This window comes from Larus michahellis, chromosome 6, assembly GCF_964199755.1.
Source record: "Larus michahellis chromosome 6, bLarMic1.1, whole genome shotgun sequence".
Taxonomy (NCBI): Eukaryota; Metazoa; Chordata; class Aves; order Charadriiformes; family Laridae; genus Larus; species Larus michahellis.
This window is the reverse complement of record NC_133901.1, coordinates 62,251,823-62,279,233: the sequence shown is the minus strand read 5'-3', so window position 1 is coordinate 62,279,233 and position 27,411 is coordinate 62,251,823. Positions and strand designations below refer to the sequence as shown.

Below are 27,411 nucleotides of genomic sequence, written 5' to 3'. Positions count from 1 at the left end.
ATACTTCAGTATCCCTGAGGAGACATGCAACAGGGTTTTTATCCACAGCTCAAGAAAACATATTTATGAATGTGTATATATACATAAAGACGTATGCACACATACACACACACTCTATACAAAGCCACGCTCATACAACATTCTTGACTCTTCCACAATCCCCAACCCTCTAAACAATCAGGTCATCAGAAGTTTATTACAAATATGGTAAAACCTATAGGAGGAGTACCTTATAGAAGTTAATATAAAAGTTAGGTCATGTCATGGGCCATGCAATAATCTAAAATCTCAACTGACAGCAAAGCCAAAGCACTGGGGGATGGGGATTGGAACAGTTCAGGTCTGTTTGTTTTTAAAATCACACCCTGAAAATATAAAGACAGTTTCCATCATATCAACACTTTGACCCAGACTGCCCCAGAAATGTGGTAAGAAACCAAGAGACCTTTTGGACAATATGGCTTATCATATACATCATCGTCCGAACACTGTTTTTACACAGTTCACTGGTTTGAAGAGCACAGGTCTTTTTGGAGGACACAACAGCTGTGTGTGAGACCACAATGGAGTATTCATGTGTTGGGAAAGGTTAGCCATATTAATAGCTAAAATTGTGAATGATCTCTAAAATAGGAATTCCTGAAATAAATAAAACTGTATATAAGTGCACAAACATACACATATCAAAAACTACATGCACACATAAAAATATTGATATATCACATACATCTTTATTACTAATGTTGAGATAGATGTTTTCTATTCCATCTGCATGATATGCTACACAAGAAAGTTACTTCCTCTGGTTTCATCACATGACAAGAATCTTTGTATCACTTTTGCATGTTTTAGTGAACACTGCTTTATGACCTGGCTCTTTAGTTTTATTACCCACTTAAATAAATACATTTCACGTACTGTTTTTGGAAATAAAAATGAGAATGCTTCAAATTCTTCACATACAGTCTGCTATTAAAACTATTTAAAGCCACAATATGAAGAAAACATAAGAATTTTTATAGTCTAGTTTTAAAACCATATGTTTAGCTTAGCTAATAAATCTGTTCATGTGAATTCTGCAGCATTCAAAAAATGTATAAATGTTCAAGCTGCTAAAAACCAGATACAGTTTCTAGGTCTCCAGTTATTTAATCCAATCTATTGAAAAGGACATTAGAGAATTTAAAGTGTCTGCTTTAAAATGAAACAAAGCTGTTAAAATATTTTAAACAGGTGTAGCAATTACAAAATAGTTCCTTTAGCCACCTTGAGAAATGCACTGTTAAGATTATCTAGACATACAATTAGCAATTCTACTAGACTTGCATCATATCCATAAAATTCTCCTTTCCCTTTCAGTACTCTTCAATCAATTTTAAAGGTAACTGCTGTGCTGATCTCCAGCTCATATTGAACAGATGAGTGCTGGTAAATCAAAAGCTGTCCGAATCTCCTACTGTGGATTAACATATACGTAATGGCTGCTTGCCCATAACTGGAAATCCTTCTGATAACTTAATGCTGTCAGGTGCTTCCTTTCCAAGGGCCAAAACATAATGTAAGATACCAGAGGACAAATTCTTCAGGCTCCATTTCAAGCACAGAAGTATGTGAACACCATTAAAACCCACTGATTTTGTCAAGATGCTTTTGTCAAGCATGTTTCACTAATGCACAATAACTACGTACATTTACAAAAACAAACATACAAAACCAATCAGTTTTGAAAGCTAAACAGCAGCAGAAGATGAAGACAAAGATGACGGCAGCATAAGTTTTGCGGGTACTGTTAGCATAGCATTTCTAATATTGGACTATAGTCTCCAGTTGGAGAAAATCAAATCTATTAATATAATTAGCCTTATAAAAAACACCATTGTCTAGGTGAACTTCATGTCCATATTTAAGTCTTAAAATGCAAGTTTTCATTTCTGAAAGAATAAGGGGTCTTTGTATTTCTTTATGAGATGCAAAATGCTCACATAAATCTCTGTGCTGACAAATTCTCAATCTGGAGTCCAAAATGGGCAATGGGACAGCAGGAACAGAGGGGCAGTGGCCAGCCAAGGCAGGAGGATTTACAGAAGAGATGGTTTGCCAAGGGTTTTCTGGAGAGAGCAGGGAGGGGGTGGAAGCTTGGAACAAATTAATGGGCAAACTGTTCCAAGCACAGAGACTGGCATGGAAAGATGTGTCCAAACGACTGTGGCTCCAGGTTTGTGTTACTTAACATCACTGTCTAGCTATCTCACTATACGGCCACTAAACACCATGAATAGCAACATGTTTCTCACCAGCAATACAAATGCGCTGTCATCTAACACCCAAGCGTATGAAACCTCCGGTATTTCTGGTAAGCTGAAGAAGGAGGTATATGGAAATATACCAGTCAGATGAACAGCATGTGGGATTTCTCTGGGGAGATGTAACCACACTTACTGCCATCCCCAGGTACCAGCCACCCTAAAGACAGTTTGCAGCGGGTGGCTTACTCATTTAGCTGTCAAAGGCAGGACTACATATAGACTCCCATATGCACACTCCAAGAGTATGTGGATGCTGAAGATAATGGCTTTCCAAATCTACCACCTCACTCAGCTTCAGGTACCTGACAAAATACAAATGACCCAGCACAGTGGAACCTGATCGCTGCTTGACCAGCCACGGGAAACTGCAGGGAAGAATTTCCCAAGATCTCTGACACCGCAGCTGCTCCCACCGACAAAAGCAAAGGAACCGGGAAAACACTGAGAAGGAAAGAGCACGTATCTCTATTTTGTACTATGTGTAGGTTCAATAGCCAGTCCCGAAAGAAACACTGTGTTCTCTCGGTAGTCTCCTTTTCACTGTGAAAGGGGTCACTTGGGAAGAAGTCCCACAGCCTGTGCTTCAAACAGCTGATAGTCCAAGAAATGGAGGGACAGATGTCACAGGGGACACAGACAGACAGACGCCCTTTTCCCTTCGTACCTCTGGGTGCAACGCCGGGCTCCTGGTACAGTGTTATGGGACAGTGTGTTACCGGCACCGTGCAGGGAGATGATGGTTTGAAGGAGGAAAGCACACCCTCTGCAGGCTGAACTAAGAGACTAGAAAATGTTATTTCTCTGCAAGCAAAGTGGACTCAATTTAATTTCAAAGGTGCTTGACAGGGATTTTTCATAGATTCACTGAAATACGGGAAGAAGAATTCAGCATATCCAAATCAGCAGGAAAAAAAAAGGCAAATCTATGATTTATAAGCAGTTCCATTGCACCTCCTGTGCTGGGGCCACAGGGCCCCTTCCATCCAAAGAAAAGAAATGGCATATAAACAAAATAAAATAGGAATAATCTTGCAAACAAAAGATATGAAGAAATGAAAGTGTAACAAAACATTTTCAGTTATTATGTCATTTTCTATTATTAAGGTCAAACGAAAATTATTCGTTTGAATTTTTACTCTTTTGTTGTTTTGTTGTTTTTTTTTAAAGTGGTCTTCTTCATCATATTTTCCAGAAGAAAACACGGAACACATATACAAAAACATCATCTACTTGCTAAATTTTAACAGATCAAAATAGATTTTAAACATGTACCACAAGGCCTCCATCACTGTAAATAACTACAGAACTACAAATTAAGCATAAGACTAATTAACAAACATCGAGTAGCTAGAGAGTCCACAGAAAAGATGAATATAATTATAGCTCAGCAATTTGAGAAGAGAATATTTTGAATAAGTAGGTAATTAAGTTAAGAGAGGCCTAAAGAAAGATTTCACACTCACATTCATATGCTGAAGCAGTTTAAAAATAGAGAGCAAGAACTGCCTGACTTCACCTTTTAATTTTAGCTGGGTGATGAGCTGGTCCCAAAGACAGAAAGGCACAGCAGGATTTTTTCTCAGCAAAGTGCCCTTCGTATTTTTATGTGAAGGAAATGCAGTATGTTCTATTAATATCCTGCTGTAGCCCTAGATAAGTCTAGGCACCCTTTCAATCAGGAAGAAGTTCTGGTTTGTTTCTTCAAATCCTTTGTACTCTCAAAGACATATACACAAGGTGGAGAACCTGCAAGTGCCCCAGCCACTTCATGGGTAAATAACATCCACAGAGGAAAAGACACTTCCCTAGTTTTCCCATCAGTCAGCTCTTGCAATTAGTAAAGCTGTAAGTACGCCACTTTTTCTCTCATGAGGAAGGAAAAGCGAACGACCAAGTTTGCACCTTGAGATAAGTTTCACTTCATTCTCATTTTAATTAATAGCTGGAAAAGAAAACGTTGACACCAGGTAGATCAAGACTACATTGGAGAAAAGGGAAGAAGAAAAAAAAAGAAAATTTGTTTGACTTAATGCTGGCATAATGCCTAGGTTTTCCCAAAGAAGCTGGGGAGAAATACGTAGGCTTTTCCCTGCATAAAGAAAGACTGATTCTTCTTCTGGGTATGGCTCCTTCACACACTTCACCTTCCTGACATATCTCTGATTAACCTAACCCAAACACAAGCTTCCCCTCAGCAGGTCCCGGCCCATCCAACGCTGTTTCAGTTTCGCAAATTCTCACAGCGCGGCAGGGCTGAAACCCCTCCTGGTCAATAGCATCACATGGAGAACTTTTCTGTCCTTCAGGGAATGGTGGAAATGAAGGATAACCAGCATGCATATTATTTTTCCAACATATTCTTCCCAAAGTGACAGCTATCCAAGTGAAGGTCGGATTCTCCCCAAAATCCTCAACTGTCTCAAAAGTACCTTCTTAACTAAGACTAATTTTGCTTGATAGATGGTAATGGCTCCTAGGCAGGAGTCTGAGTTAACCCCACAGTGAAAACAAGCCTGCTAAACTCTCCCCTCTTCTTCCACAATTGCATTTCCTTGCTTGTATTTTAGAGCAATAATCAGCAGTTAGACTCCAGATTCATTCACCCCCTCTTATGTTTAGTCTTTAATTATGGATTCATCTTAGGTTCTGCCTATGAACTTCTTAACCTGTGTAAATACTGGTCACTGATTCACTCCAGCTACTTCTGTGAATAAGCATTCACAAATTTTATTTGCCAGGGAGATGAAACGCGAGTTAGTAGAAGTTTGCATTAGCACCCTGCCGGGCAGCAATGACTAGGCGAGGATGCCCTGCTGCTCTCATCTGTAGCTCACTATCTTAGTGAACTGTTTGCCCAAAGGCGTAGGAGGTTCATACTGTCCTCTTAGTGACCTGCTTCCCATCCATTCAGTTCCTGAGAAAATAAAGCACAGCACAACACTTATGCAGGTGAATCTAGGAAATGCATGTAGTTTGCTTACACCCATATACCTGATATCTTCTGTTTTTAATCTTAACACCATTTTGCCTTTTTAATTACCGTATTTTTTCCATAATCCTACCCCAATCCCAACTCATGTTAGAAGTTCCATATTGTTCTGAAAACTTTTTTCCATTACAATATACAGATGAAGAGCATTGTCTTTTCTTCCAGCCAAAGCATGCTGTGCATTTCATTTGTACACATGTAATTAGCTCATTTACTCTTATCACTCCTAGCATTTCTAGTTTAAGTGTCAGATGCCAAAACTGGCCCATGCATCAACAACACTCTATTCCCACCAAAGGAATGACATCTTCCACTTGACTTCTTGCATCAAATGAAGTTAAAGCACTTGAAACTAAGGGTTGAAGAGATGACCAATTCCGTTTCTTTTACTGAAGATCCCTCTATTTTAATCAGAGGTGCCTCCTTGCAAGAAGGTTGTCAGCTGATATTTTTACCTTCTCCTGCTTAAGTTCAAGACAAAGTTTGTAGGGCGAGATCATCGCTCACTGTATCGCTATTTATAGTTACTTACTGTATCCTTATCCTAAGAAGGCCCTAATCAACAAAGCTTCTGATCCTCCTAAATTAAAATTTTAACACGAAGGAATTTTTGTTTGAAGGAGCTTTTAATATTAATGAAATTTCTGCTTTACTTGCTCTAAAAAAAAAAAATTATTTGAAAATTCAATTAAAAGACCACCACCAATTCTTCTTCCTTTCCTTGTCATAAATAGTTCAGATAATGCTTCTCCATCACCCTCCTGTGTAAGGAAATCATTCATGGGTTATAGGTATGAGACTGGTTTTATGTAGCAGAGGACAGAGAGATTCAATTTATCTTTCCCTCTTCTAGAAAGGGAAAAAAGATCCCTTTGGAAGAGTTCACCATGCAGACACACCCCTTCCTTCTACACAGTCCCCTTGTCCTTTCAGCAAGGTAATACACCAGACTCCACCTAAGTGGCAAGTACATCCTTGGCAAAGCAGTTCAGATTTCAAAAGGAAACGTACAAAATATTCATTAACTGCTCAAACAAGGAACATAGTCTGAGTTTGCTTCCAAACCCAGCAGGATCCAAATCCAGGGGAAAGATAGGAACCTCTCCTCTGGCTTTATTAGGCTGCCTAGTGGGGCATTCTCCAGGGCTTACCAAAGATGCAATATAGTCACTATAGCACTGTTTTTACTGCATACATACAGAGCAGTGAGCCCAAAGGGGTGGTGGTCTTGAAGCCAGGCTTCCAGCTGTTCCAGCAACATCATTACCATCAAACCCTGGCACCCAAAAGAAACGCCTGCTGTTCTCACCGCTGCCACCCATGCAGTTCTGTTCTTAGAGCAGTGGTCACTCCTAAAAGCTGGTCACTCTGCCAGCTTTGCTACAGATAAATAAGTACAATTACCTCAGGGAATTTAAATAAAGAGCTGTCTCTCTGTCTCACAGAGTTATATACGACTCTGCCATGTTAGCTTGAAGAAGCATTTTTTCTGCCTCCCTTGATGATTCTGTTATTAAGAGCAGGTGCTGGAGGTGTTGGGCGAGAAGTGATGTACTCCAAGTCTGCTCGAATTACTGAAATGTCTAACCCCAGATCTGGGGTCCATTTGTCACAAGTCAGACCCTTGGACAGTCTCTGCCTTGTCCACTGGGAGTCAACCAGCAAGCCCTCTTCCCACGCTGTGCTATTTGTACAAACTGCCCACTTGGAGGAAAAAGTAGATACAAAGCTGGTTTGCTTCTAGTGAGGTCCCCCAGGCATCCAGCTAAGAGGTGAGAAAACTAAATATAACAAACTTAAAACTACAATTATTGTAGGGGAGCTTGCCAGAGCCGCTCTGAAGCTCCTAATGGTCTGTCAGGGATTTATGGATCAGCTGTGAAAATTTACTCACAGCTAAAACTTGCCAATCAAGTCCTCGGCTTTAGAACACTGCTACCAACTTTCACATAATACAGCTTGAAATTACAGAAGCACCAAAGCAAAACAAGAGCTTTTAATGCTTCAAAGAAGGACACACAAAAGAAGAATCTATCATACTAAACAGATCGATAAGAAATGCATGGGGAGTCTCTCTTCTGTGTGTTTGTATCTTTGTGTAAAAGGGTCTTATATTCTACAGAGCAGAGGGAGATTACAAACAGAGCAGTGCCAAGTACTGCCAAAATGCACAGTATGAGACAGTATGTTGTACAGAAAAGGCTACAAATGGCTGTCTTGCAGCTTAGAGCAGATTCTCCCATAAACTATGCCAGCAATCCATAATCTTAGTTGCTGATATTTTGTGTCTTTGCCATATGGATTAGGATAAAATGGGTTTTTCATGAAATTTATAAAAGCTCCTTTGAATATAGGGGGAAATACCACAAAATTGTATCTGTTATTTTCACATTGTTCCATTAAAAAACTGCAGCAAATGTAAAAACAACAATAAAAGAAATCCTGAGAACTTACATGGAAAACACAGCAAGTAGCCAATTTAGATGAGAGAGGTAAGACCGTGCCTTTTTTCTCCTGAACGATCAGCACAAATTGGAAGACAGCAGTGATGGCCTCCTGTAAATGCAGTGCCGTGCAGAGGAGCTGACGGGCTCTTTGTAAACCCCTCTCCACCTCCAACTCTACAAATCCCTATAGCTAGTGAGGCTCTAACACTCCAGAGTATTGGTTTTAAAACATGTCAGGTCATTAACATGCTTTTAAGAAGCACAAAGGAGCATGGATCCATACTCCTCCCTGCACAGCTTCATGCTCTCTTTTAAAAGAGAGGTTTCAATGTTGGAACACAAGGTAACTTTCTGTTATTTTCTTTGGCTTTTACTGTATTAGGTCTCTCCTATCAGCAATTACTGTTCTTAACATTTCTGTGCAGGATTCCTAGTGACCTGGCAAAAAAAACCCCCAACTAACCAAGCAGTAAATAGTCATGAAGCCTTGCAGACTTAGATGGTAAGATCTGATCTTCTAAAGCCTTACACACATAAATAATTCTCATATGTATGGATAAGGCTTTGCAAGATCAGTCTCATAGTATATACACTATAACCAAAAAGGAATTTAAGTCTTATTTACCACTGACAAGCAAACTGGCTTGGCCACCTAACATATTGATATAATATATAAGATGTGTTGCTTTACTCTGCACAGATATACTTTAACCATCTAAACAAAATGACTAAATCACTTCCAGCCCTTGCCAATTTCCATTTTACTCCTTTTTTTTTTGAAGGAAATGCAATCCTTTAATATTTTGCAATGGAGAAAACCAGCAAAACCTAGGCTGAACAGTAGTGATCCCTTGTCTTTTAGAAGTCTGATCTACCAATCACTGATACGCGATTAACTTAAATTTTATTGTCAAATTTGAAGTAATTAGTCAGCGCTTTTTACTTCTCCAGGAGCTGGAAAAGAGAAGGTATGTTCAAATAATATCCAAAACAGTGCAGAAAATACAGGAGTTGACTTGAATTCAAGTATCACAGAACTTTTATTCTTTTGTTTACAATCTTTGCCTTTGAGTGTTTGCTCTATAAACACCGTCCCAGTCAACCACTATTCTTCTGTTTTACTTACAAACATTTTCACCTCTAGACACAACAGTGACACTTTCCAAAGTGTAATGCAAGTCAAAATAACCTGAGGCAAACCTCTTGGGCCATCTCAAAGAGAGCCAACAGAAAGATGCTGGCAAAAGGGTAAGCCCTGCCTGTACCATGAGGAAAAGGTGTTGCTACAGGATAGAATAGTGACCTTGAATAAAGCGGTGAATAAAGAAGAGAGCCCAATGTTTGGTTATCGGTTGGCCGGATGGTGGAAAGCTGTAGGTGACCTTACAAGAATGTGCCATGAGTGGGGCACAAATGGATGGTGCAGAGCACATGGATAGCAGAGGTGTGAATGTTAAGATGTGTTAATGGAAGAGTTTGGAAGATAAGAGGAGCCTAGCACTGAAAAAAAAAGTCTCACCCTAATTTGCTAATATTTCTCTCCACAGTTTCAGGAGACAAGAGCCATCTTTTCTCTAAATGCCATCCTCAGTCTGAATTGTGCATAACGTCTGACAAAGAATTTTATGTGGGCGAGCGGAGGAAGTCTCTGACAATCTCTGGAGTGGCATCCAGACTGCAAACCACACAAACACACATAGGTATGCACAGCTCTGCAGGGACTGGAGCAAACTTCTCTGTACCAGAAGTTAATCTGCTCTCACTCTAGTTCCAGGCAGAGCAGAAGGCACAGTGAAAAAAGACATTATTAAAGCATTATACAGCATTTTGTTCTCAATAAGTATTTTGCAATATTATTTCACAGTTTTTTAAAAAACTGAGGCCAAAAAGAGAACAATAAATGTTGGTCAGTGTAATGAACCGTATGCGTCGTCAACCTAATAAAATTACTTAGCACATCTTCCTGTAAGAGAAGAACATGTTAATCAGCAGAGATAGAAATAATATTTCTTACTGTCCTTTAAGAAGGACAGGGAACTGCTGGAGAGGGTACAGCAAAGGGCTACAAAGATGATTAGGGGATTGGAACACCTCTCCTATGAAGAAAGGCTGAGGGATTTGGGTTCTTCGGTCTGGAAAAAAGACGATTGAGGAGGGATCTTATCAACGCTTGTAAATACTTAAAGGGTGGGTGTCAGGAGGATGGGGCCAGGCTCTTTTCAGTGGTGCCCAGCGACAGGACAAGAGGTAACGGGCACAAACTTGAACATAGGAAGTTCCACCTAAACATGAGGAGGAACTTCTTTACCCTGAGGGTGGCAGAGCACTGGAACAGGCTGCCCAGAGAGGTGGTGGAGTCTCCGTCTCTGGAGACATTCAAAACCCGCCTGGACGTGTTCCTGTGCAACCTGCTCTAGGTGAACCTGCTCTGGCAGGGGGGTTGGGCTAGATGATCTCCAGAGGTCCCTTCCAACCCTACCATTCTGTGATTCTGTGACTGCAGAAAGAGACTGTGCTGAATTTACTGCTGCTTTTCAACTACACAATACGCAAAAGCCCACAGAAGAGTAAATGAAACGTCAGCCATCAAGCCACTTGTTGCAGAGGTACTTAAAGTCTATTTCTTAAAACAAAGATTCAAACGTAAGTAAAAACGCAAGAGCGACTCCTGTACGTTTCCAAAGAAGCGGCCCTAGCTCCCAGACACCATCAACTCATACGTCTCCCCCCTCCAGGAGAAATACCACTGACATATGAAACTGTAGCTTTTGACACTACCAAATTCAAGACATTTTACATTGCCTGAATTCTAATGATCTGCAGCCTAGTGTACAAAAAATCACAAGATTTATGGCAAATTGAGGAAAGCTAAGACTAGAAAAGCCAGTAAGCCAGGGAAGGGACCAGGTGATCAGAAATCAGCCAGGGAGCTTGCTCATAACCTGCCCACAATACCATTTTCTCTGTCCGTCCTGGCCAGCAGAAGACATTACTCAAGGTAACAGGAGTTAAACACTTCCTTATCCTGCCACTGTCTTTTCCTAGTAAGAAGTATATCCAGAAGTAATGAAGCAGAATATTCTCCCAGCCCTCTTAAAGCAGTCAGCATCATTAACATTTCGTTAGAGTTTAAACTGTGCAGGAGATGGACTACACTTCACAGCCAGCATAGTGACAGATTTGTATCACCTCCAGAGTCAGCCAGGGCTTGTGGCATCTTTGGAGCATTCTGCAAAGGCTGGTGAAACACCTGCATGTCTTTAAACAATGGAGATGATGGAGGACAAATCTGAACAGCATCACTTAATGCAACACAGCGCAACTCCACCCCAACCCTCTCGGCTGCCCATTCAGCTCATCTCCCAACACGGACATGCAGAAAACTAAAAACAAATCCATCTTCCTTGTAGTTCCTCAGATGTACAACATAAATACGTGGCCTGTGGTACAATTAATATCAGATAAACTCACATTTCACAAGTTTACATACACGCACACACAAATGCAGTAAGCCTGCAAGAAAATAATTGCCTGTGCACTCATAAATACTGATCCTTTAAGAAAACAAGCCTTTGCCCCCTCCCTGCAACAGAATACCCAGTGCTTTTATTTGGAATTTTTTCTAAATAGGCAAGAGGCATTTGTAAAATGGGCAAGGCTTGAGTTGTCAGAACAGGACAGATATTAAACGTTTCTAAAACCCAAAGGGGCAGGCTTCCTTGTTTCACTCAGTGTGTCAAGTGACAGCTTCACTGTGACGGGTCATTAGTGTGACAAAGAGAAAGCAGCTGGACATAGAGGGGCAGAGGCTAACAGAGCGATTACATCCTTAAATCAACTATAGAATGTTACAAAGGATGAAGAGGGGGAAAAAGGTGGGGGGGGATAATATTCAGGGGAATGATGTCAGTCTGATAAAGTGTCTAGCTGCAAATCAGATCAAAGGAGTTTGTTTAAATTAAAAAAATAATCAAGACAGCTTACTCTTCAGAAAAAGCAGATTCTATTTGAAGGAGTATTTTAAAGTGACTAAAATTACTATTTCATGCAAACAATCCATTTTTTTACCCTCCTAGATAAATTTCTGCAGTCCCCTATGAAGTATAAATACATCTTTGAAGATCTAGTTCCTCTTATTTTGACAGCCCCCAGAAAGGAACAGAACTAAAAGGTATTGAGGTTTTTACCCAACTCCATTTTCGTTTCCTACAAATGGCATCAGAAAGATTTTAGCATCATCACCACAGTGTAGCAGTAGTCACACGTAACTACTCACTGTCAGGTGCATGGAGCTTTGAACTGACAAGGGCTGAATTAAGAGGAAAACCAAAAGAACACATTTCCTTGCCTTCCCATTGATGGGAACAGTAGTATTAAATTTGCCGTAAGAGAGCCACATCCAGGCAACTTAATTTCAATAAAGAGCACTCCATTTCCATGTGTTGTGGTCCAAAACCCACTTATTACATTGCTTCTTATAAAGTATGTATTATTTAACCTTTTACTAAATTTGATATCACTGCTGTTATCTCTCTCTCCACTAAAATATGTGAAAGAATTTTGACATTTCTGGGCAACTAAGAGTTTATTGATAACTAATAATCCAAGCCAGATTACATGGAGATGTTTGCATGCAACGCGTTACGTCTAAATTCTTTTTTCTGACCCCTTTCCACCTTGTACCTCTGTGCTCTCTCTTCAAGCCATAAATTCAATTTTATGGTGCTTTTCTCACAATAAGCTTGAGTTTTAAAAGACAGTTTTTTTAAAAAAAAAACACCAACAAACAGAAAAAAACCCAGACAAACACAAAAGATTTCAAGACAAAGAAACCCACGTTTTCGGTAATTTTTGGTTAAAACAGCGAATATCCATCTTTAAGCTTTGAGCCACACCTGATATACACAGGAGGGGTCATTGGTTTCCATCAAAAAAGAAATTATTTTTTAAAAAGTATTTTAAATGACATGTTAAGAAAAAGAAATATTAAGAGGAAAGAGATATTTTAATTACCTGACTTGAAGGTAATTATCATCACTGATGCTACTTTTTGTAAGCAAATAAACTTAAAGGTGAAGGAGCCCCGGGTGTCCCTGTCCCTGCGCCCCCATGCACACACATTTGGTATACACATTTTAAGTCCTGATTTTAATCAGGTGAGCTCTAAGAAGACTCTCAATCATTACACAACAAGGAGCCAGAGTATTCCAAGAAAACGGAGGTTCCCTCGCTGTGTATTTCATAACATACAGACACAGTGAATGGGAAACACAAGGAGGAGCATAATAAGATGGGTTTAGTTCCCACATTCTCTGGCGAATCCTACACCACGCAGTTTGCATTTACAGCTCCCATCCCTCGCTTTGGTAAAGCTTCTCAGCAAAGACAGCTACAGCACTTTCTGTTTTGTTTTCATCTCCGTTTGGAACCATTACTGTTGTTAAAACACAAACTCCATGAGTTTTCACGGCTCTGTCGGGTAGGGAAGCAACTCAAGATTTTGGAGATGTACTTTAAATGGCAAATGAATATGGAAAGCCTGGATCAGTAACAGTAAGAAGAGAAACAGTAAAGCCAGTGTTTCTCCTAATGTCCCCTTGTTAAGTATCAGTTTAGCCTTTGCCATATATGCCAAACTATTTGCCATGACTAATGTATATAATGGGAGTACATTTCATATTTTATCTCTCCTGAGAGACCTTGAGTTGGGGAAAAAAAAAGAAAAAGAAAAAAGAAAAAGAAACCCCCCCACTTTACACAAAATAAACACACAAGGAAGCAAATAAAAAGCACATGCTTGAACCTAATGGGTTTAAATTTAAAAAAAAATATAAGTTGGAGGTTATTTTTCCCAACAAGTTTCCTCCTCACTGCTATAGGAAATAAAAGACTCAAAGCATTCAGCACCAGCCTGCTTACTCCTGTCTGCCCCCAGAACTGGCACAAACTGATGATGACTCGGGCGCAGATGTTGAAAATTCCATCTTCCTTCCAGAGGAGCTCAAAATCCCCAGGGCACAACCCCTTAGGAAAAAAAATTATTAACTTTGGTTTTCCCCTCATTGTTTTAAGACATTGTATTCAATTTGTAAAATAAACGTATGCTCCTATACCAACGCTGGGAGTTTAAAAACTGGCTAAAATTTCCACCCACTGGACAGATATTACCCATGACAAATCATTAGAACTGAAAGCATGCAACCAGCCATTAAAACATACAAAGAGATTGCATTTCAATACAATTAGGTCTCCTATAATTATGGAGTTTACTTGCGGCATGTTTTAAGTGAGAACTTTCACAGAAAGCACTCTTCATGCAACATCTTTATAGTTAGCACAGGGCCACCACTCAGTCCTTTCTCTCAGTTATTTCCAGTTAGTTGCTCCATCAGACTGCAATGAATCACACACCTGGAATTATTAATAGGAGCCTCCACTCTCTCATGCTGCTTAGGCACTCCAGCCAATCTAACAGCAGGTGCTAAAATGTGTCACACTGAGCTGTCATCTAAAAATTACATTTTGCAATACCACCTCCAAATTATAAACTAAAATCTTCTCATAAGAGCAGACTTACCTAAAGAGGAAAAAGAAACCAACCCAAAACAGCAGTTCCAAAAACGTATTAAAACCTTTCTGTGGAGAACTGGTATTTCAGGTCTTTTCAGAGATTCCCATACGTGTTTCACTTGTTGGTGCTACAGGACCTACCCTGCATTTCCTCTCCTTCCCCACAACTGTGGTAGAAACCGGTTATGAACACTAACCAACACCATCACAACTGTCCTCGTTCTTCTCAGTCTTCTGCTTTATTTCATATGCAAGCATATGGTTTTGTAAATCATCCTCCGTAGTGTGTAAATTCAGGTTTCCCTTCCGCACCAGCTTTTCATTCTCAGTTCTACAACCTAAGGGGGTCGACGGCAATAAGGCTTTTACTTTTGGAAAATAAGAAGTATTTTCCAATCAAACATCACAACAACCTGCACAGAGAGAAAGCTTCAACTGCTCTGTAAATCTTACGATTGGACCTTTATTATCAACTGAAATGACGTTATCACTCGGGGGAAAAATACAACATGTAGACAGCGTATTTCAATTTATATCTTATTGTATTCGGGTACTATCAGCAAGGAATTTCAAACTAGGGATTCGGCTATATTTTAATATTAAAATTACATTATAAATGTTAAAGCAGAGAGATATTAAAAGAATATGGTACACGCTACCTGCGTTGCACAAGTTCAGCCAATGTAGCTGCTACCAAAAACATTTCAGATCTCCGGTTTCGCTAAATTTTAACCCCTGTTCAATGCTAAGAGTTCACAGTGTAGGAAGTAATTTTTTTAAATTATATTGGCCTTCACCTAATATCTGTAAAAATTTCTAACAAAAGTATGGGGGGAAGAAAGAAGGAATCCAGAGAGCTTTTTAAGTTTAAATGGTATAAGGAAAAATAGAAGTGTTGAAACAGGGAGATCCAGTTAAACACCACACAGTATTCTGACCAACACCGCTCTGCATTAGAATTCTGCGACTGCACACTTGTTTACTGCATCTCGCAATGCAAAAAGATGGCAATTATTTAAAAAAAAAAAAAAAAAAAGAACAGTCAAGAAAATCAAAATGCTTGGGAAAAAAGGTCAGTGTTTTCTTTCCTAGTAATGAAACCATGACTTCATTTTGTAGAAGAACCACTGCTTTCCTTTTCATCCTATTTTGTCAGTCGTAATAACTGTTCTAGCATATTAGAAGTAAATTCAGAAGAGCAATTTAAGATATTCCCTAACATCTCACTTCCTAACAATCACTGAATATCCAATTCAGATTATAAAACACCGTTATCATCAGTAAAGCAAAATATAATTTGCCAGCATTTCTAATTAAATGCAGGGTGGAGATTTATTAATTATCAGGTAAACATAAAGGCGCACACCAAATTATGCCGCACGGTTACAAAACCGTATGATCAAGTTGCAGGACCTTAGATGGAGACGTTTGACACTTGCCATTCTGCGTCACATCACCGACAAAGAAAGGTCAGAAACATGGCACCTCTCTCAAATCTTTCCATTAAAGACAGGCTCGAAAGGAAACCATCTCAAGTTTTCCTACCTGTTACTTCCTAGCAGGCACAACCAGCAAAACCGCAATGCCTTTGTACATAACCTGCGCTGCATTAGAAATACGATCATGAAGCAGTCTTGAGAGCTTCACCTATCTGACTTGCAATATGCATCCACATAAAGTCTTGATAAACATGAAAAAACAAGAGCTGTCTTTAGAGACCGTAGTTTAAAATTTAAGACTGATTTTGAGTAAGTGTAAATTACCTTCTGGTTACACAATAATTCATATGTAGCACTGCAGCTGCCCAGCGGACTTAGGGAGCGACCATTAATGTTTCAGTTTCAATGCAAACTCCCAAGTCCATATTATCAATTAGGAATAAAAATGTGGATAGCAAGAACCGTTAACGTTTTTACAATTAAGTTACAAAACATGATTTAAAAGCAAACAGGCAAAAAGAAAACCAAGCATCAATAAATTTATGGCCCACACCCCACAGCAACTTTAAAATTCCAGTTTCATACATATTTATAAAAGATAATATGATTCCCACCTTACAATAAAGTTCATACTCTAAGTTTGCTGTAACGTTAAAGTATACATGCACACATATATTTATATACATGTACTATGCATTTTGCAAATACAAGTGAGAGAATTGAAAGCGTTTCCTCTGTTAGTTACATTGTTGGGTTTTGTTGACAAACTGATAAAGGCAAATGCCTAAGCCAGCGCCTTTCGTGAAGCGGTTGTTGCAGGAAAACAGCGCAAGCCCAGCTGCGAGGCGGCCGCAGCTCAACAGTGCTTTGTCATACGGGCGCTTCGCTTGACGGCCGAACACAGGCTCAGTCCAGTTGGTGCCCTGGGACATAACCTCAAAAGCGTCTCTCAACCTATGCCGCTTGCGCAGCGCCCAGTGTCCTGCTTGTCAACTCAAGCCACAGGTCTTAAAGTAATAGAGGGCAATTCTAATGGCTCCATAACTGAGTGTTCGTTAGTAGATTTACTGCTCTGTTAAAAGCCCCTATCTCTTTTAACACGTTATGACTTGGGAAAAATCGGATACAGTGCATGCAACCATCTAAAATCAGCACAGACCAATTTATGTGTTACTCTTGCTTCAAGTAGTAACTACAGAGCATTTGGTTTGTCTTCAAGCTTCTCATTCAGCGAGAAATGATTCTCATTTATGATTCTCATTTAGACAGAAAAGTATCGCTCACACCACTGCATCTGCATAGCAAAAGTATTTTTTCCCTCTCTTTCCGGATGGAAAACGAAATAGCAAAATGCCGTTAGCACCGCTGCCCTCATTAAGCACCGCTGCCCTCATTAATTAGGCTTCCACGCATGCACAGGTTACATTTTCTGGGACAGTTTTGCAGAGATGCGATCGCTTCTGGCACAACAGGAGCCCCTTTGCTCCAGGCCTGATGAGGAGGGACGCCCGAGCCCGCCGGCAGAAGAGCGGCTGCAGGGCACAGCACACGGCAGCCACCACGGAAAGGCAAAGAAAACTTTCCCGACCGATCCCCGCCCGGAGGAGACGCGGTGCTGGAGGGAAGCCCTCGGAAAACCGACACGAGCGGCTTTTCGGGCAGAAAACCGTAGAGCAGGACCGGTGCCTGTCTTTAGGGGATACGCGCCCCGCGGGGCACCGCTCGGCCGGTGCCGGGCCGACCCTCCGCCCGCCCGGCTGTCAGTCTGCCGGCGGGGGAGGGAAAAGGGGGGCACCGCCGTCGGGGAGGGAGAGCGACCCGCGCCTGCCCGCCCGCCCTCCCGGCCCGGCGGAACGCGGGGCGGCTCTTACTTGTGGAGGAGCTGGGGCAGGCTGGGCGGCGGCGGCATCCCTCGGCCGGTGCCCCGGTTAGGCGCCCCGCTGCGGGCATCGCTCTCCGGCGGGTCAGCGCCGCGGGGGGCCGGGGCCTGGCTCATGGCAGCGGCGGGGACCATGCGGGGAGGCCCCGGCGGCGGCAGACGCGGGTGGCCGCACAGCCCTCCGCCGCGGCGGCGGGCGGGAGGGAAGGAAGGAAGGAGGGGGCAGAGGACCGGCTCTGGAGGCAACCGCCCCCCCCTCCCCGCCGGGCTGCGGCCGGGCTGGCGACGGCGGGACAGGCAGCCCCCTGCGGCTGAGCCCGCCCTGCGGGAGGGCTGCCGCTACCGGCCGGCGCTGCACGGCAGCCTCGGCGGCGCTGGCGGGGCCGGAGGGGCGGGCGGCGCCCCCGGCCCGGCCTAGCCCGGCCCCCCCACCACCGTCAGCCCCACCTGGGCGCCGGGCCCGCTCCCTCCCTCTGCCGGCACCTGCCCGTCGGAGCACCCCCGGTCCCGGGAGGGAGCACCCGCACCCCCGCCCAGGGACAGCCCGGCCCCCGGCACAAGCGGTTTTAGCCCCGTGTCCCGGGCGGGGGGCTCGGCCCGGGGGTTGTGCTCGGGAAAGGAAAGGCAATGTGGTAAAGAGCGAGCAGCACCGCTCCGGCAGTGGTTTACAAACATCAAATCTTTCCCCTTCCCAAGGGCAGGGGGAAAAAGTGTGCATATTATTTGAATCCCTCACCAGTAACACTTCTGCAGCAATGTTATTAGTCATTTATCAGACATAGGCTCTGTCAGCTGATACAAAACAGGAGAGGAGGGTGTGCCCCAGCCAACAATGTAAACCTTCTCGACTAACAGAGTCATCCCTAAAGCAAATCCCTGGTCTGGGCCCAACCAAGGAACCTGCTTTTAATAAAGGATCATCAGTTTTGGGCTCCCCTCTTCCAAGTAAGTAAGTTAGCGGGATCGAGACCTACCCAGCAGGGCTTTACCCACTGCTCTAATATCAGTGGATTAAGGATTGGCATTGCCGCATGATGATACAGTGTGACAAAAAGGTTTTACCTGCACATATTTTGGGAGGACGTTTCAGATGACTGATGGTGCAGAAATTGCGCTGCTCATACCAAGTAAGTAACACCAAAAACGTTCCTTCCAGGTCTTCTTCCTTGCTTTGCAACACACTCTGTCAATTAGAGAGGGCCAAGTCAAAGACCATTTCAATACTTGCTCCTGCGCTGGCTCTGTTTGCGTGTACCCTTCTCCCAACACACACACACACACTTACACACGCACCAAGGAAAGCAGAAACATCCTAGCTTCTTTGAAAAATTAATCCTAATTCAGGGGAAAGATTAATTTTGGAGGGGGTTAGGTTCTCCTCCCCCCTGCACCTGGCGTAGTCATTTACAAGTATATAGCCTTGTAAATGGGTACAAAATACTACTACCAGTGACTGGAAAATTTTAAGTTATTTGCATTTATCACGTACTTTGTACTCTGCAGATGGAGAGCACTAACCAGGTGCAGGGCAGCAGAGAATCAGGCCGTATTTCATTTATACAGTTACTTAGTAGTAACATAACACCAAATGCACCTTCTGAACGTGAATGGCAATCAGTACTTATTTAGACACATCGACTTACACACATTATATTCTGAGAAATACAAACAACAGAGTTTCACATCCTTTCCCCCAAGGAAGAAAGTTTTGGAATATTATTTGTTTTCGGGTTCAGCAAGGGCCAGGCGGTGGTCAGAGCTGTGTAGCTAATAGATGGCTGATCTTCCAGCAAAGGAAAGGTAAGATCTGGCAGACAGGTGAGGCAATGCACAGAAACAGAAAGTTTAGCCTGCCATGCTATCTTTGCCTGGGATTTAAAGGAAGTCTCGGGTGTCCACTGATCATCCATAGAAAAAGTGGCTTTGTGTGAATTTCCTTCTTGTTAGAGCAGCAGGGAAAGCCCTTGAGAGGCCAAGCAACAGCCGCTTTCTGCTGCCTGTAATTATTTGAGGAAGTGAAAGATGGTGACTCATGGCTCAGAGGGCAGCAAGAGCACAGCTATGACACTAATGCATGGCCCTGGATTAGGAGGTGGATCGTCACAAGAACGTGTTACTTCGCACAGACAGTTATATCACATCACTTGTAAAAATGGATCAAGTGTGTTTTACTAGGCACTACTATTTCTGTGTTTAATACATACAGCGTACAACTCAGCATTCAGACTCAGCATGGGGTCTTAAAACTCTGCAACAATTTTCTCTGTTCGTTCTCTTTAAAGCCACACTTCTGATCCCCACATCTGCTTTTTGTCAAGTTTTTTTTTTCCCTTTTTCTGCCACACTACAGTGTTTGGCTTGGCACAATTTGGTGTGGCAGAAGCACAGCCCCCTCGCCCCCAGCTGGTCCCTGCCTTACCAGAGGGCACCTCGCTCGGCTGCTGAGGTATTTCACTGTATGTCCTACATGGAAATAAATGGGTGAGTGTATTACTGCTTGTCAACGAACTGAGACTAAGGTTCACGGACTTTCCTATTCAAGAAATCAACATAAACAGTTTTCTGTCCAAGCCTTACAGTATTTCTGGAGCGCTGCCATAACAGAGGAAGAACAGTAGCTGGGCCAAACAACACAGTTTTATAGTTTTAGAGTCTGGATTTTGCAGTGGAGCTGAACAAGTGCAAACTGTTATACAAGTTCCTGTTCTCCTAATATGGAACACAGTTACTTATGCACATGAAGAAATCGTATGTGTCGGTTTTTTCCCTTGGCTAGAGTTGCATTCTGTGTTAGTGTAACTGTCAGCTAAGGGTGATTTTGGCAATGAACTTGGCAAAATGCTGACCTTCCTGTTGCTGATGTCCAGGTTATTAAATGTTTGTGATTTTAGATTAAAACTGATGATTTTTTCAAAGCATCTACGTGACGTGTTTTAACGAGCACTTATGCAAAAAACTCTCCAAGCTAATATTTCTGCTGAGATTTATATGCTTACTGCATCTCCAAATATGATTAAAAACAACCCCCAACTTTTGCAATGACTTTTTTGGTTTTCCAGTTGTAGGAGTCTGCGTGCTAAAACCGAAATCCTGATCTAACTGCTGTTCTAACTTGCATAAGTATGAATCAGAAACAGCTCTCTGGTTTACATGAACTCACAGCCAGAATATTTAATTTTTAGGAGGGTAGATTAACAAAGGCACAGGCAGAACCCAAAAAACCCAGCAAAGAACCATAAAGAAGAAAAGTGATGGAGCCAGGCACACACAGGATACTGTGTCCCCAAATAGTTCAGCGTCAAATAACAAAAATAGCTATAACTTCATTGCTTTAAGAGCTCAATTAACCATAGAGTTACACAGTAGCAAGGAAACACAACTAAGAATAAAAGATTATATCAAGTCAATAAGCCTATTAATCCAACTAAGACCTCTCTTTCGTTCGTGCCTGAACCTGTCTGTCTGTCTGTAACCTGAAATTTAATCTTTTGTGAATTCAACACCCTAAACATAATCCTCTGTGAAATTAATATATAATCAACCCTCCATTATCAGGGGAAACAGGGGTTTGAAAAAACTGGAAGACAGAAAACCTAGATAATACAAGTACTTCTGGGCCAGGGTTGGCCTCTTCGTAAGCGTTGTGCCCTAGTGCACAGGAATTTTAATTCATGTTTATAAAGCGTGATCTCAACAGTGTTGTGATGGTTCTGCAAGTAGGAATAAAATAGTCATTAAAATACAAAAATGATCTCACAAAGAATAAGATGTGTGCTCTTAAATAGGATTGAAGTAACATAAGTATCCAGTTGCAGGAATAAAAGACTTCATCTAGGAAGAATGGCAACATCGTACTCCTTAACACACTGTGGAGGGAGGCAGGAAAGCACTCTCTTACTCGACTTCCAAAACTAATGAAGGAAAATACCTACAAATTCCAGAAAAAGGATGAAAAACACTTCAGGCCTGGCAGATTATGATTATTAACACATTAGCTTTTCCCAGGTTATGATGAACCCTGTTTCTGGGACTTGCTCTGCATGCTTGCTTGTTGTTCTTCTGATTGTTGTTTGGATAGAGAAGCTGAGGATTGAAGCAGAAATTTCCAGCGCCTGGGTATATGAAGTCTGTCTCCTGGGTAAGTCTCTATTCACTTCTATGAGCTTTTGCTATCAGGTTCTCCTGAAAAATACTTCAGTCAGCACAACTTTTCACTTGTTCCTTTTCGGTGATTTTCTTTTCACTGCATGTGAATGGAAATAGGTGGCCACAACTGGTAGGTTCTTTTGCAGTTACTCTTGCTTTGCTTTTTCCTGCACCTGCGCAGACTCCACTGCCCATGACTGCATGTCAGTGGAATGGCGATGTTAAAAAATACTCAGGGTACATTTGCAAAGGACCAGGTAAAATTTAGCTCAGGGCCACAGGTTGCTTTTATTGGCATTTGAAAGCAGCTGAAAGTTTCTTAATGGTGTGAAAGGAAAATACAGGGGAGATCCACTGCTTTAAAGTATTTGGCTACAGAGCTGATGTATGTTTATGGGGGAACAGCATCACATGAAGAATTTGGCTAAACACATTAGGTTGGAAGCAGAATAATCATCCCATGAACAATCACAAAATGAAGCTTATGAAAGAGAGCTTATGGTTGAGAAAGACAGCCTTGTTCCAGATCTGAGAAAGGAGAAAGACAAAACTCAGGAGCTGGACTGACCACTCCAGTGATGATCATGGGCATTCAAGATTCGAGCAGATCAAGATGCAAAAGGATAACCTTTGGAGACAAGCTAGCAGACTATCAACCATGGATAGCTGAGACTCTCAAACATTCCATGGCATCCAGCTAATTAAAGGCAAATACTGCAGAATTTTAGTCCTGATGCAGAACAATGTGGAATAAATTGATGTTGTCCTTTTGCATTTACAGTGAAAAGCTATACACCCCCTCAGCACCTCAAGCTGGTGACAGTGTAATCCTCAATTCACATATTGTAAATTTAGAAAAGATTGGAATGTGTAACTGATCATACCTAGAATGTTTACACACACTGTTTGATCCCAAAATACTGGCTTATGTCATTAATAGCTTGTGTCATGCTCCTTTCTAGCTTCAGAAATGGCAAATGTTTATCATTTTAACTATATTAGTCAACTGGTTAAAGAAAAGCAAAAAGGAAGCAAAGAAAGCATAATGGGCACAGTAAAAAAAGAATGTTAAATTACCCTGAGGAACAATGGTGCTTTTTTTAAAAAAAAAATCTTTGATGGTACTTTCAGCTCTTGAGATAACCAAAACATGCGTGGTAATAACCCAACTTATCTTTCCATGCCTTCACTATTACATACTTCAATTCATATCATAGCATATGACATAACTGGTCTGTTTCCAGTCATTCTCACTTCTGGTTCTCATCCTTCATGACCCCAGAAGTGCAAGAGAATTTACAATAATTACTTGTTTATTTGTTTACTCCGCCACTTTCTAATGTATGTGTACTTATATTGGGGACTTTTCCCTCGTATCCTCAAAGTTGTGGATAATAACTAGTACCCCTTTACTATTAGTAAAGCCATAATTAATATACTTAGTACATGTTTTACTTTAGTAATTTTTAATTTTTAAGCATATTAAATTTGAAATAATATCCAGCCCTTAAAAAGCTTAATTTTTCAAGCCTTTAAATACCAATTCTTCTTTACATGCATGCTAGTTCTATGGATATACGCATAGCTGGAGGCAAAGTCTAAACCTTAATGGTTTATTTCCCCATGGAAAAATACTGATGTTTGCAAAACTGCTGAGTAGCATTTGATAGGGACAAATACTACTGACGCTCAAGGACAAACTGAACATAATTAGAATAAAAAGCAGCACATTTTAAAATTTTATATGAAGACAACTGATTTCTAAAGGTATGCTTAAGTAGTTCAGTACAAAACACTGCACATCTTATGTGCCTATAACTGATATTTGGTCATGGTGATTTTATCATCTTGTAGAGTTGGGCCCTTATTAACCAAGCAAAGTATTAATTTCATCATAAAAAAACCTGCATAAATTCTGCTGCAAGTCATTTTAGTATCCAAACCAAACCCCTCTTCACTTAGAGATGCACCTGATTGTTGATAGTTCTTGTACACTAATACTGATGCTGAACACCAGCAGTGACTAAGCTGAGCATTTAAAGCATCTGGGTTTTATAACAAGAAAGAAGAGTGGACAGCTATCAAGAAAATTCTCTATTTCCTTATGAAGTAGCGTCCATGTGGGTTTTGTGCTTGGTATGACGTTTCCAACACAAAATCAGACTTATTTTATTATTATTTTTCTGATGAAAAATTTCTTAGATCGTATTGGAGATATCTGATGACTGATGGAGTTATCATACATAGCTTCTGCTTTGGTGTACTTAAAGCCCCAGCACGTGATAGGCAATAGGAAAAGATGCATATCACTGAAAGTAGCCAGGGATGAGAGACCTATCCCTGTCAGGAAGGCTGGCCTGGACTAAGCTGACTGACACACACTGATCTGGTCTATGAGCAAACAGATCTATTCCTGGGACCTCTCACTTGCAAAAGATATTCTGCAGGACTGAGTTTTTGACAGGCCACTTGTCCGAGGCCCATGTGCTGGCGTGACCTGCCTAGGTGCTCTGACTCCAGGAAGGTGCAAAGCTCACACGGTGCAAAGGCCAGGGCTGCACTGCCTCCTGACGGGCCGAGGGAGAGCTCCTTCCCCCTTGTCTGCTGACAAATTGCACAGCTGTGGTGTTACATGTCAGCACTTGCATTGCGGATCTCCAGAGACAAACCAGGAATGTTCTGCATGCCAGACAGTGGCACTGAGCCATTACATTGAGACAACCTTCTTGAGGGAACCGTGGGCCCTGAGTGAACAAGAAGAGTGGGGAATCCACTGACATTCTGCCCCGCAGCCCTGTAACGAGAGGCAGCATACTGTAGTAAGGCCAGCTCTACAGCTGAAAGAAAAGGTGTCTTGCAAAAAAAGTGCTAAATCCATGCACCATTTGCTGCGTAGATACTACACTGATTTGAAACAACTCACATGGCATTTAGATAAGGTAGGGGAGACTATATGTTCCTGAAGTCTGAGGTATGCTTTCATCAACATTCGTGGTCAGCCTGAAATTATTTAATGATGTTTACCATCACCTGGAACGCTTCCAGCGAAAAACATGATCTTGCTGATCTGGAATCTAACTCAGATCCTGCAACCTATATATTCGGAGTAAGAGTCAATAGACGAATTCACATTGACGTTTAATGCAGAGAAGCAAAGGACTCTGGAGTTACCTGAAATGATCTGCTCACCTGTTAAGGTCATCTTCTAAAATTATCTTTTCAGTTCAGAACCTACAGTTCTCGCTTGTTTCACTGAACTACCACAGCTGCTAACCTTCCACCAGGTCCTTCCCCTTAAGAAAAGCTAAAAGGGATTTTAAAGTCATATTCCTGCTGGGAATCTGAAGAATCTCCATCGGATTGTAGAAACAGATTTTGTAAATAATTATCACAGGGACTGAAAAATGACAAGGCAGTCTTGAGAGAAAGAGCGAGCTATGGAGGGGAAAAAAACCCCACTATTGTAACCTTGGAGGAAAAAAAGTAACTATTATTATCTGTGGCAACAGATTAGTTTATTGAAACATATGACGCCTAGAATAGGGAAATAAGGAGAATAATAAAAAAAAAAAAAACAAAAAACAAAACTTTGATTTGAACTCTGGAGGCCTTCTCCTTTGCTACTTCCTACTTTAGCAGCAAGTTTATGTCTTTCTTTATCAGCGTCTTGTGAGAAAGGGCATAGAAAAGGAACAGGAAGGACAAATATTGGGATAAATAGAAACAGGAATTGAAAAGCAATAACTCATGGTCACAGGTAACACAGCAAAAGCTTCACTGTCTCAGAAAACATTCTTAAAAGAAAACTAGTGACACACTATAGACAAGGCTACAAGAAGATGGATGCCCAGCTTTTTGGAAAACTTCACTCACAGCTGGTATGAGTAGTTTGCTGTCAAACTAGAAAGATGTGTCATTTGGGAATCTGTGAGGGTTAAGTCTTCTTCCTATATCGTTATTCAACAGTCCGAGTAACACAACAGATCACACATTTGAAATCTGCATGTGGGGTAAGGTGCTGTAGGGCCACTGGAGCAGAGAGTTTTCATAGTGATTTGGAGAGATCAGAGAAATGGTCTGAAAAACCCAGGATTCAGCTGAGCAAGGACAGGTGCTAAATCCTTTACTTAGGAAGGGAAAATATTGTCTGGGAAAGTAAGAGATGGGGAACGACTAGACGGGTAACTGTTGTTCTGAATAGGACTTGGGGAGTATTACAGAGGATCAGAGCTGAACGTGAGTCAACAATATCATGCTGTTACAAAGAATCCATCCATCAACCTGAGGTGTGCAAACAGGAGTTTTGTCTGACATAATTCCTTTACTTTTCTTGGTGGTGATAAGGCCTCAGTAAGAACACTACATCCAGTCTGACAGTGGCACTTTAGGTAGGAAGTGGATTGAGCAAGTCAGAAGAAAGGATAACACTAATCAAAAGCCTAAAAAGGAGAGCCACAAAGATAGGACGATGGAAAATATATTTTTCAGTCTAGAAAAAGGAATGGAATAAATTGGTTTTTGATACCCAGGGTGGAGAAGATGGAAAAAAAGGAGACTTAAATTACAGCAACAGAAGTTCAAATTAAACTTCCTAATGGCAAATGAGAGAGTATGCCAAATTTTGAACCCTCTGACACTAGCAGTTTTAAAAATAGCTTGCACAAAACATCTGTCAGGAATGATTTAAACATGATCCACCTTTAGGGCAGGAGGAGGGATTAGATCATTCCTAGTTGTCACATTTTGCATGATTACAGGAGCGAGCAGACTCTGGGGTGGCAATGAAGTACACAAAAACCCTTGGAAAGCAAGAATTGCAAAAGTTTGATATTACCTGTGTAGTTTACAGGCTCCAGCAGTTCTTCACAGCCATTACAAGTCCATGGTTCAAGAGAGTTAAGATGGCCAACAATTTATGTTAATAAATGGCAAGACCACACACCTAAAGAGGGTCTTGAAGGTGATGAATAGTTACAGTCAAAGTAGGGAAGAAGAAAAGGCCATTTTATTAGGGAGAGAAACAGAAGCAGAGATCCCACAAACATTTTAAATACCTGTATTTGTACCTAGTGAGAAGGTAAATCATGGACTATGCCTAAGAAATGCATCCCTCTCCCAGACAGACAAGCCACTGCAGGCACAGGTCCTTAACAGACAGCAAGATTTCACACATGGAATATGTCTTAAATTCAGCTCCATCCAGGAAGCCCTGAACCAGATCTGAATGCATCCCTGAACCAGAGCCTAAGGAAAGCTTATTTGAATTGACACTTGTTTAAGCCCAAATTATTAAATATTTTAGCTAATAGACAGTATCTGTTTAAGCAAGAGCCCTGAAGAAGCCATGTCTCCACAACAAAATATAAAATAAATACTGTCATGTCAGGATACCCTGCACTTAAGAAGAATCTTGGGTGAACAGAGTCAGATGCTTTAATTCACTCATAAATGCAGCCTCCTCTCCCTCCACTGTTAAAAAAAGATGTGTGGTGAGAATGTAGCTAGTAATCCCGGGGTGAAAGAAGTGGCATAAAACCCACCCATCAGTCACAGTCCATAAAGCTTTTGCTCGGACTGCCCTTGGCTGTGATAACACATCATTACTAATCTTCCAAACATTACGCACATACACTCT

General features: G+C 41.4%; 1 protein-coding gene across 23 annotated transcripts in view; it reads right to left on the bottom strand.

Annotated features, from left to right (window-relative positions):
- RBM20 (RNA binding motif protein 20) overlaps positions 1-18,715 on the bottom strand; it is a 109,592-nt gene extending 90,877 nt beyond the window's left edge. For 11 of the 23 annotated variants that reach the window (XM_074592426.1, XM_074592435.1, XM_074592420.1 and 8 more), the window contains exon 1: positions 14,320-14,754. Coding sequence is in view for 8 of the 23 variants with exons in the window: in XM_074592407.1 (XP_074448508.1) it covers positions 17,623-17,765 (143 nt within the window). In the remaining 15 variants the exon portion in view is untranslated. Of the gene's footprint in view, positions 1-14,012; positions 14,140-14,319; positions 14,784-17,622; positions 18,001-18,692 lie in introns of those variants that run through there. The other 12 variants (XR_012587693.1, XM_074592406.1, XM_074592408.1 and 9 more) reach the window with 8 other exon arrangements.
- Between the last annotated feature and the right edge of the window lie 8,696 nt (positions 18,716-27,411).